The following is a 12,458-nucleotide window of genomic DNA, read 5'->3' on the forward strand; positions in this document are numbered from 1 at the left end:
TTGGTTTTAGACGCAAAAACAACCTGCTCAAGGTTAGGAAACAATCATTGTGATGGTTAGAATAAACCAGCTCTGACTCTCTCAAGGAAATGAAAAGTGAAAAGCCGTCTCCTCTGTCTAAAACAACAAATCCTCCAGGTTAAATGAGAAAATAAAATGTTGTCGCCCATGTTCTCTGGAATTACACCCATAGGTGTTTTGGGTGAAATAATTAAGTTTGTGTTGTTATAGATTCGGTGCTTCGTCCAAGTTAAGGAAGCATCAAAGTTTGAGGGGTTAAAATAACTACTTAATTTTGGTCATGAGACCTTCTGGGTTATGGCTACACTAACTAACACATACAACAATCGGAGTGTTAGAAGTGGGAAACGTTCCGTTGAAGTCTGATGTCCAACCAACCTGACCTCCTGTCCTATCCTTTGCTGTACTGTAAGCGTATTTCAGTTGTTAAACCTCGATTTCCTCCTCTTTACGTTTCTGTAGTTTCTCTGATTCACACTCCATCTCTTCGTAACGAATCTTCTACCACACACAGACCCACACCTCTTTTTCTCCCCATTGTTCCTTTCCTTGCTTCCACCTGTTCCATGGTCCAATGGATCACTGTGAATCCTATTAGGGGACACCCCTCGGCAGCACCAGCCCCTCCCCAACAACACTACCTGGCACTAATCCATCAGAGGGGCAGTCAGGCTGTGAACCATCCCACCATCACCCATCTCTGATACCCGCCAGTGCCCAGTGCTGCAGCAGAGGCCCCAGCTGGGGGACCACCAAAGCTCGGTCGTTATCAGATGACGGATAGCTTCATATCAGGTGTGTAAAGCGGGTGAGTGTTGGAAAAGGCCATCTGGCCGATGATTTGAGGGAAGTTGCGAAGTCGGGTCTGCAAGCAAGGTATAGCAAGGTGGCTGATGATGATGGATGGATCCAGGAGTATTGCTGCCAATCAGGGCAACCTTTGTATTTATTGCACAGCCATTCATAGACAAAGTGTTTCATAACCGCACAAGTATGCAGCCAGTTAGACAATAGCTGTTTAATTGATCTATTTATTTTATTCTTACTAACTGAAGCTTTGTAGACAGTCATATACCTGAGAGAAAAGAGAAATGCATCACCCTGACGCAGAAGTTATCCGATTTACACGTAATATCATCTTAGCTGGCTGTAACATTAAACAATTTTTGAGCATTGCAGTTTATTCTAAAAGAATTTGGAGTTTGTTTATATTTAATATAGAATGGACTGTTTTTTTTTTTTCCCATAAAATAATGGTATTATGAACTGTAAAATTTTTTAAAGTAAATTGCCAAACACCGATTTACAATGTACGTCATAATGGTTCTCATGCTGACTGCGGTTGAATTTGGACCTGTGGTAGCTTCTCAATTAACCAAATTGCATGTAATGTAGTTATCACTACAGTACTGCCAAACAAAAATAGGAAAAATAAACCCAACGTGAAATAAAAGAACACTTTGTCACCTTTGCTAAAGAATAAAATGTTTTCCGTCTGAGTACTTATACATCGAAAGGCATTAAATGTCCTTGCGTTTTGTGCATAAACAATGAAAGCGTGTTTGTCTAGAAACACTCCTGTTTCCCAAGACAAAGGAGCAATGGTAGGTGGTTAATTACTTTCTGAGCTGATGAGTAGTTTTGTCATTTGAATTCCACTGTACATTTGTTTTGCCAACATCAAGAGGCTCAGACAATGATTGATCAAGCGAGTGACATTATAACAAAGGGATTAGCTAAGCTGTCAAAAGGAAGCTACAAGGGTAGGAATTACAAAAGAAAAAGAAATGACCGTGTTGCGTTTTTAGAGCTGATTTCCCGCCTACTGGATGAAAACTGTGGGAATGGTTGGATCATCTGTACGATTTCTGTCTATGTATGGGTAGGAGCAGTTATTGTTATATGCTTTTGTGACTTAAAGTGGATATAAAATCCCAAGGATACATAAACTATATCTGGCTTCTTAATTTACCCACGCAATTGGAAAATCCTCCTGAGATGTGTTGTAAAGGTCTCGTTGACTGAGTATACTTCCAGTTGTTAAAACATAGTCTTGGCAAACGAATTCACTCCATCATCCCCAGTGTAAAACCAAGATTCAACTTTCAGAGGTTCTGCTCGCTTCGAAAAAACAGACGTTCTGTCAGACCCACTGACGAGGAAAGCAACAGAACATTTCTTGCATCTTGTCTGTCAACTTTTCTTTTGTCTCTCCACAACCAGAGGGAGCACAGGAGTGAAGAGAAGGGGCGTAGAGGGGTGGGGAGGGAAGAGTGAGGCGGTGTGGTGGCAAGGGAAGATGTGTTTTTCACGTGTTCCAATCAAATGCATATGGAAAACTGCAGCACCTGAAAGGATTTTAGGATTCCCTCCAGGCCCCAGCAGTGGAGCAATGACAGACGCACACATGTATATATATATATGTGTGTGTATGTGTTATTTTGGGATGTGATGTACACAAAGTCTCTCTACTCATTTGTAAAGGAAACATTCTCTGCCATATTTTATAATAGAATACCCATCAACTGATCTGTTTGCTCGTTAGAAACAGGGTTTGTCCAGTAACAAACCATGACAAAGTGCGACGTCATATCTGCAGTTTGATTTGAAAGTAGCTTTACATATTTGCATGCTGTCAGGATATTTAGCCAGCTTTCCCTAGAAGTTGGAGAGGCTCATTTACATTCTCGTGGAGGAAGGCAAAAATGTCAGTTTTCGCCCACTTAGTTCTTCTCTTTTGCTACGAGCCAGACGGTGGGTTGAATTCCATAATACCCCAGTGAGTGACAGAGATCCCTCTCCAGAAACTGTACCTGCATAAGATGCTGCACTGCAGCTGCTATCCCACAATGCAGCTCTGTCTCTACCAGCCCCTCGATACCATCACTCTCTAAGGAGGGTTAGGGATTTTGTTTGATTGTTTGAATTTAATCCATTCGCTCCTCACACACCAAATAATGAGGGAGGCATGTCAAATATTTCTGTTTATCTCTGGGCAAGATAAATAACAGTGTTTGAGTCAGTTCAGCGCTGTATGTGTGTGCTTCAATGAGTCATGTCACAGAGCAGCAGTGTCTAAGGTTGGAATTTCAAATTCTGAATCTGAGGTAGTCAACAGAATCCCCCCTGCCCGTCTCCATCAACTTTACTGTTTTCACACAAAGTGGTCGACCTCTACTGACCCACCTGCGAACAATACCAAGAGTTATTGTAACCTTGAACATTATTCTTAGAAAAAAAAAAGGAAAAATTTAATTTACTTGCTAGTGCATCCCATTTATTTTGTTAATGAGTTCTCTACCAAAATCCAATCAGAAGAGGAATTTTGTCCTTCAAAACTGAAGAAAGATGTTTGTTGCTCAATAAGAAAGAAATAGCATTTACACAATACTCACTAATTGGGGTGGTGTTGTATCAACTGTGACTATAGCAGCAAACATATTTGGCTGAGGAATGATTGTGATGGTGGTTGATGAAAATCCAAATGGTGATTTCCAGGTATGTGATGGATGTGATGGATGCAGGCCTTTATTGGCTGGGAGTGATCAGCTGTTTCCACTATACATCATGTCATGTCAAGAAACTTAACTGGACACACATGGAAGTGTTTCTGACTTCAGCTCAACCTTTATAGCACAGCATCTCTCACCACCTTCAACTGTACTGTCTGAATGATCCATAGAGATCATAAAGCACGGCACTAAATGTGCTGCTTTACTTCCTTGTCTCTCATCTCGTCCTGTTGTCACCAGTGCTGTTAGTGATAGTCTGCTTGGCCTCAGGCGATGTTGATCCAGTGGCAGATAATTATAGGGGTTCGATTGGCACTTGTTTACAGTCAACTTGCAACTTATATCTGCCTCATTCAGTATTTCTGTGAGTTGGTGTGTGTGTGTGTGTGTGTGTGTGTGTCTTTTTGTGTGACTGTGTTACAGGTGGCCGCCCAGTAGGTGGGAAAATGCAGGAAGTCTGCTTGTCTGTGTGCACATGTATCAGACGCAGCATGTTTTTCCCTTTCAGAGGCGAGGTATCCTGTGTGTGTGCGTGCGTGTTTGTGTGTGTTCGTGTGTGTCTGTGTGCGTCAGTGTGCATGTATGTACGTCGTCGCCGATCACACTGGGCGGCTGACTTCCAGGAACCCCTGCAGCAAAAACAGGCACTGTGTGTTTCCTGCTCTCACACACCGTTATCACAGGACACACACACTCCAAACCACACACACATACACACGGATCATTGCCCTATTCTCTTTTCCCTTGCAGGTTTCCTCAATGCCTATCCTTGTGCCTCCGGCCATCAAGCTGTTTCACTGTGATTGTCATGAAAGTAGTAGCTCTCCGGGAACAAACTAGAGGACACAAATAAGTGAGGGGTGACAGCATCCTCGCAGACCGCTGTTTTTTCTGGTCACGTTTGGTAGCTCAGTCTGAGTGGGCACATTACCTCTGGACCCGTCCTGAACTTTCTTGTGTCTGATTAAGTGGACACGTTATCTCTGAGGCATGTACTCATTTTAGACTTCCTTTCTTCCTTCATTTCATCATTAGTCAAGTCTCATTTTCCTTTCCTATTTTTTTTTTTTCTGCTTTCTGCACCTTCTCTCCCTATATTTATTCACAAATCCCGCAAAATCTGCTGCCTACGTGGAAGTGGAGCACACAGTGCTTACTCCGTGCTTGTGAAAGTGCCAGGGCATGTATCTATCCATATTCCCTTTGAGAGCACAGTGCAACTCACCACTGAAGTGCTCCAGATGACAAGGAAGAGGTGAGGGAGGGAGTGAGAGAGAGCGATGAAATGAAGGAGAGAAATGTACAGTGGCACTGGTGGAAACAATTGCCATTAATGGCATCATCCTTTCCCCACAGACGTTGCACTGGGAGAACAATGAGCTCCACGTTGGTTTGCCAGCAATTCACCGAGAGTTTTATATACAGTGCGTATCAGACAAAAGTAGCCAGAGTTACTTCATTGTGATGATGCTCCATTAGGTGGAAATGGAAATTCAAAACAGATAAATTCTTTTCCAAAACGCACTGAGTGAGATTATATTCAGCTGGAACCTGACTGTAAGATTGAAATGATCTATAGCGAGTTGTTTTGTATTAAACTGTGTCACCAAGTCAGCCAAATGTTCTTCAAGAAAAGGGTGAAATTATACATCATTATTCAGCCAGACGAAAGGGCACTAAGAAAATGAGAATTGGAAAACAGGATATAATAGAAAAGAACCTTTTATGATATGTTATGAACAGTCTATGGTGCATGACTTGTTCAACCATGTAGTTCAAGTGGACCAGTTGTTATCACCGAGTTGTAAACGTAGCTTCTGCTCTGTGCTTTCCCTGGCTCTGCAGACGAGATGACTTCCAGATGGTTTGGGGAAAGTGTTTGCCTTAGGTTACTGCAGACCAGCCTGCCTGTTCCTTTTTCAGCCGAGGGAGAGATAGAGATACAGTATGTGCATGCAAGTGTAAGTGTAGACATGCATCATGCAGTCCTACATTTTTTTGATGCACACCCACACACACACACACACACAACAGCCAACCAGCTCCTCTAACGCTCAGCTGGCTGGTTTGTGTCCATGACACTCCACGGCTGTCTGTGCAAGTGGCTCTCAAAGCAGGGACCAAAGACCACGAGAGCACGCCAAGAGGTCCCAACGTAGGACGAAAAATAAGAGAAAATAGACTAATAAATAAAATGCCTCATAATTGCCCACAGAAAGCAAAGTAGAATTTCGATGTGACATTAAGATATATTTTTTCCAACCCACGCACATTTGTTCTTGTGCATTTTTATTGTGTCAAGAGTGGCTAAAAAGAAAACCCTTGATAATGCATTTTCATTGTAAGTAATGGGGGATGGCTCTTCTGTGTCTCACTGCTCCCGCAAGATTGAGGCACAAATCCGTCGTCATTATCCCCTAACCTTAAGGAAGTGCTTATTTTAACCCGAGCAACAATCTTTTCATAAACCATGTTTTGCCTAAAACCGAACCACAATCTTTTTATAAGCTTGACTAGCATTTTTTTTTTTAATTGTAGCATGACAACACTTGTCTGGTATGCTGTCACCTTCAGGGTGCAATTTCAACAACCCAATAATCTATATTGTTGTTGAATTAGAGACTAATTTAAAAACACGCACTTGATTTGACAGTGCCAGAATGCTGAAACCCCATTGAAGCTTTGGCTAAACTTGAAAATATAAATTACCATTTTTGGAAAGAAAGGGGGCTGTAGATTTTGTCTTTCATTCTTCCCACCTTGTCCTATTCCAGTTTTTGCCATTGATACTTTGCCAATGTTAGCATAACAACTGATTACATTTGATTTCATTACGTTTACAGTTCAGCGTCAGACTTAACTCCTTTATTTGCCAAGAGCTGTCTCAGAAGGGGGAAACCAACCCTGTTGTTTTGCTTCTATTTCTATTGTGATGTAATTATGCTCGCCGTCTCACCCCATCAGACTGCACCCAGAACTGACCTCTTTATTCTAGACTATTATAAATTCAACAATTGCTAAAGTTTTGCCCAGGTCTGCAGAGATAGATGGCATCGATGAATATGTGGCAGTGACAACACTTTCAAAAGATCCTGTCAGTCTATCTTTGGCAAAACCTATGGTGAAAAAAATCCCTATTGCATGTTTGCTTTTGAACCACATATATGCATTTCATGGTGATGGAGTACATGTCAGTAAGTTTGTGTTACCAACTAGTGTTCAAATGATTTTGCAGAGTTATAGTAGACACTTCTGCATGATGTCATCAGTAGGCTCGATCACCATTGATGAACTTTATTTGAAAATGGTGACTGCAGAAACACTTCCAGTTTGCCATTTAAGTGTGAAAATGTAGTCATATTCTCAAGAAATACTTGTTAACCTGACCATTCATATATCACCAATAAAAATACGCCGACATCCACGCGTTTTCTTGCGTCCTTGTATAAAAAGGAAATCTTAGCGGGGTATTGTCTCCCGGGGAGTCATTGACGTGAAAAAGCAACTGCACAGTAGAAAACACTTCGACTTGACCTGACCCTGCTTTTTCCAACCTGTTTTGGAGCACAGATGCTGGCTGCTGCCCAGTCATCTCCTCCTCCTCCTCCTCCTCCTCCTCCTCAGCAGCGCTCCGGTCCCGCCCACCGCCACCTGGCTCTGCTGCGCACCGCCGACTGGAGGCAGAGTGCGGCTACTCCTCTTCCCCACGCCGACAGAGAAGCAGAAAACTGGGAGCCCCGAGATCCAGGGTGTGTGCATGACATTTTTTTTTTTTTTTTAAACATTTTATTTTCTCCAAACCGATTTCCACCATCGACGTTTTCAGGGATTCAGGAGAAGAAAGAAAAATTGCAAAGACGAGTGAAAGAAAAATACCCACATCTCGGGTGCCCTGCGCACGACTGCATCCTTCCTCTCCATCTCTTTCTCATCTCTCCTCCTTCTCTGCTTCTGTTTTTTCTTCTTCTTCTTCTTTCTCTCTTTTTTTTTTTCTCTACAAGACTTCCCAGCTCTGCACATCCTCTGTGACTGATAGTTCAGTGCTGTCCTTCTGCTTTGTGGGGAGTTTGAGCCACATTTTGTGGAAGTACTGAAGCCGCCGGAGCCCCTCGGAGCCGGCTGCTGGACTCTGTAGCTCTCGTCTTCCCGATTCGAGCGGATCATCTCGGGGACGTTGCTCGGAGTCAAAGGGACTGGAAATTATTTACCCCCCCCCCCCCCCCCCTCCTCACACCAACGTACCGCATGGTGGGAATTTCTGCCTCTTTTCAGTGTGAGTACGCATCTACCTTCCTCTCAGCTGTAGTGTGTCATGCCCTCATATCAACATATGGGAGCCAAATTTAAATAGAAAAATCACATTGACCCAAATCCCGATGAGTTTTTTTTTATTTTTTATTTTACTTGTGCTTTGTTTCGTATATATTCATGCAAAGCAGGCAGGATGTATGAATGGGAGACGCTTCAAATTAAAGGAAACTATCGTGATTTTTTCTAAATGAGCTAATTTACAGAAATGCGTTTTGTTGAATAATAATAAGAGGAAAATTGTCTGTAGGTTTCCAAACGCATTTCATTTATGCTGGCGAATTGGAATAGGCTTTTATGGATGTGCCTCAAGATAATGATTTTTAAGTTGTGGATTCACCCAATTTACAAAAAACATAAATAAATAAAAAAGAGAAAGAGAGAGAGCCGAGGGAAATCTAAATATTCTGTTGAAGCACTTGAGCCATTGTTGCGCCTGCGGACGGCCGGTCGGCAGCCTCCGCGGTCTGTGTGGAGCGGCTGTGTGCTCCGGCAGGGATCCGTTTGTACAAAAAGCAGATATGAATTCATGAGCTTGAAGCCCGGACGAGGAGTTTGTTCTCCGGCAACAGGCGATTTAAGCAGTCAGGTCAAGTTTTGGTGGAGCCTTTTTTTTTTTTACTTATTTACTTATTATTATTATTTTTTTATTAGTGAGAAATCTTTTCTCAAAGTGAGGTGGCCCCTCCATCAGCTGACAGTCCTCGGAAAGCGAAGTCTTCAGCAGGGGGTGGACAGTATCTGGCACAGGAAGGGTTTATATTTGAACTGAAGCAACACTGATTACTAATTAGACTAATGGTCACTACTTTCTAAAACAAACCAACAGCCAACGCATTGTGTCATTCCTCTTCTTCTTTTTTTTTTTTTTTTTTTACTAAGAAATTGTGGTTGTTCGCAGTTTACGTGGAAAGATTCGTGGAGGCTGCGACTCTGTCTGTGTTTAGAAAGCCTCCTCTCATCCTCTCCTCTCCTAGAAAGCTTTTTTTTTCTCCGTCTTTGCATTTCAGAGTTTGCTTTTGAAAACATCCACCATGAGCTCTGTTACAACTGTCAAACGCATCTTCCCTAAACCATGTGAAGTTTCCATCTCCACCCGCTGCGACTTTGTCATCACCACATTATCCGAAAAGGCAGAGAAGCAGATTCTTTTTTAATGGAGCGGTGTAGGTTTGAAATTGAAGGGTTCAGGCTATAGTGGAGGGGTTTTTTTTATACAGACTGGGAAAAGAGCAGACATGCGGGTTAGAGAGGGAGGCTGCCGGGACACAACCTGCTGTTGATGCCCGCCTGTTCTCACGGCTTGGATTGGACACAGAGAAATGTCTTTGGAAACCCACTGGGCTTTTCCATTATTTCATCATTTTTTCATGCACGCCAAATAGTCCAGTATAAAGCTTTGTAGACATCCAATAGGTTGACTGTAAACTCCTCTTAAAGGCTTGACCCTCCGCTGATTTAGTTTTTGGTGAGTTAAATGTAGATGAAAGGGAGCAAAGTTGCAATTTCTATTAGAAAACAAAGTATACCAGTATTTGAGAGCTGTCATGGCAGATGATATGTGGACATACATACATAGTTTTAATTTTAATTATTTATTATTATTATTTCCCGCAATGGTCCTATTTAGTGTCATCTGTTTTGTTTTGTATGTTTGTGTGTTTTCATTCTTTAACCATTGGGACTTCTGTAAAAGTAGTGACTTGACTGAAAAGACCATTACCTGGAGTGTGTGTTTACAGAGATAAAGAGAGAGAGGGAGGGAACGAGTACATGAAAGGTAAACAAAGCTGGTGATGAGGGGAGAGTAAATAAGTGATGTTTGCAGGTTATCACTGTGTGCGAGTGTGTAGCTGCACACACTGTAGAAATAAAAAGGCCTGCGTGAACGTTAGCTGCTATAACTGCGGTTCAGCATCAGCCACCAGCACTTCCAGGGGCCATCTGCCCAGCCACCAGCCTGCCTCACACCTGTCCTCCCCCCTCCTCCCTCCCTCCCTCCATCTCAGGCTATAGGGTCAAATGCATCAGGCTGCTGCTTGCAGACACGGATGTGGCCTTGCAAAAAATGATGGCAGCCATTTTATTCTCGCCTTCACGCACGCGCACAAACACACAGAGAAACTACATCCTCCCAAGTTGGCAAGTTGAAAATGCTGTGTGTCATCAGCGCACACACGCACACACACACACGCACGCACACACGCACACGCACACACACGCACACACACACGCACACGCACGCACACACACACGCACAGACACACACACGGTCACTTTGCTTTGATTATCTGCATTCTTCCCTTTAGTGCTGTTTGATGCTAACCACAGCTAATAGCTTTCTAGTGACTTATACTGCATTCAAACACAACATTTAGATCACAGCCTCAAACAATAAATGACTATTATTTCAGCTGATTTCCCCTTTAGTGCGGAGTCACACGGAGGCTCTGGGGCCGTGATGCAATTACAAAGCACTTCTTTTAAGTATGACAGCACAGACGTTTGGATGCGGTCCAGGTTTGAGATATGGTGAACAAGCGATGATGACTCAACAGAGTTAATATGCCAGCTACACCCTGAAGCCCCTACTATCAGCTGCATATATTTCAGCTATTCCAATACCACAGAGCCGTTATTCACGTGGTTTGGTGCAAAATTTTATCACCATGTGGCTCAGAACTGATAATCCATCAATCACCTACACTGCTTGTGTAGTCTCTTTTGGTTTTAAGTGAGCGAGTGTTGGTTTTAACGTTTTACTTTCTGAAGTGATTTGCTCTTATTTCTAACATCAAAATGAATAATGATCCAAACTAACAAATATATAAACAAATAAAACCCACTGGTCCACGCACTCCTTCAAGATGCACAGATCCATTGTGATTATTCACGGCCGTGGAATAACACACACACACACACACACACCCAAACACACATGCATGCCCTTGTAGATCGATAGGCCTATTGATGGTTATCAGCGAGAGGGCAGTTCTTTTCACTGCTTATTGAATTTCATCACCCATGAAAGAGCGCCAGAGGTATTAAAGACCGGCAAGTATATGTGTCTCAATGTAGGCTATGCATTTGTTTTGGAGCTTGTTGTGTATCTGCATTAGTGGGCGCTCTCCCTTTGCTCACAAAAACAAGAGGTCTCTGCTTTATTGTAGCTGTGAGTTGGCCTTTACCGGGGCTTATTTAATGTCAAAGTCAACACTCAGTGCTACAAACTGATTTTATTGGTGTTGTTCGTGTTTTTACTCCAGATAACATAAGACTTATAGGGCACCTGGAGAAGAGGCCAACAGGGCAGAGTCCGGACATTCATCACGTTTCATGGATGCAGTAAATTCTCGACAGTTTGTTAACAACACAAGCCGTTTAGGAAACAAATAGGAAATTATATTCATAGAAATGTATTCACTGAATGTGAACCCCTCTTTTTCTTTCTTCCTCACCCATAAAATTAAAGACAGAGCTGGGAAATGTAATTTTTCTAACAACTCCTTTCTATCAACTCCTGTTCTTGGGCTAAAACACACACTGACAGACATGTGCAGGGCAGCAGAAAGGCGCACACACACTCTGTCCTCTCAGTCCTCTGTATATAGACTGGGATTGAGTTGCTAATTAACTTCACTTTCTTTAACTGTATCACACACAGGCAGAATGCCATACACACACACACACACACACACACAGAATCTCTCTCTTAAGCTCCTTCTCATGATGCCTGCCCCCTTGCTCTCGGTTTCTCTCTCTCTCCCTTTCCTACTGTTTATTTTCCTGCCTCCATCTGGAGTCGGCTGATATTGTAATCGCCCTAATGCACATTGCCTTCCCTTCACATACACACACACAGACACACACACATACATACAATGTGCCATCCTGACAAGACCCCTTTTCTTATTCCAAAAGATAAGCCACTGGTTGTGATTCTCCAACTGTGTGCTTGTGTGTGAATGTAAGCACACATGCAGGTGTCTGTACAGTATGTCCAAAGGATATAATAAGGACGCACACAGAAGTGTGTTTCTCCCCACATTCTTACAACGGCAACAATATTCAATGGGAGCTTCTTAGTGATGTGGACTGGCGATAATGTGGCCAAGTGAAGATGTTACCTGTTATCCCTCACCACCTCGATATTCACCTGTCGCCCAATTTACGTTTAAAGATTAGACAATGGAAAGGAGAGGAATTTGCGGGTGGTAGATGAAAGTGTGTGTGTCTGTGTGTGGTTGTGTATGTTCCATGTCTTTTGTGAAGGTTAATATGAAAAGTGCGTACATGTGTGGGCGTGTGTGGAAAGAGATTACTGCACTTGCTGTCTCTAATAGCTTTTGTTTGTGATTCAGCAGAGGTTTGGGATGATGGAAGGTGGGAGCACACACACACACATACACACACTCACACCCACACACACGCACAGGTTTGATTAATGAGGTGAAGTGTGAAACTGTGCGATTAGGAGCCTCTTTTTCTCCGCAGTTCACAAGAGGACAATTGTTGAAGAATAGACCAGCTTGCTTTGCTACCAGTCCATAAAACTTAGTCATTAAAGTCGTTTTTGTCCTTACATGTTTTTGTGTGTACGTGTGTGTGTGAGAGAGA

At 42.7% G+C, this 12,458-nt stretch overlaps 1 protein-coding gene across 4 annotated transcripts in view; it reads left to right on the forward strand.

The window, feature by feature from the left end:
• Positions 1–7,754: 7,754 nt before the first annotated feature.
• runx1t1 (RUNX1 partner transcriptional co-repressor 1) overlaps positions 7,755–12,458 on the forward strand; it is a 53,121-nt gene continuing 48,417 nt past the window's right edge. For all 4 annotated transcript variants that reach the window (XM_029514271.1, XM_029514273.1, XM_029514272.1 and 1 more), the window contains exon 1: positions 7,755–7,806. In XM_029514271.1, coding sequence (XP_029370131.1) covers positions 7,779–7,806 — 28 coding nt within the window. In that variant the 5' untranslated portion in view covers positions 7,755–7,778. The remainder of the gene's footprint in view (positions 7,807–12,458) is intronic.

Source organism: Echeneis naucrates, chromosome 11 (assembly GCF_900963305.1).
Source record: "Echeneis naucrates chromosome 11, fEcheNa1.1, whole genome shotgun sequence".
NCBI classification, from domain to species: domain Eukaryota; kingdom Metazoa; phylum Chordata; class Actinopteri; order Carangiformes; family Echeneidae; genus Echeneis; species Echeneis naucrates.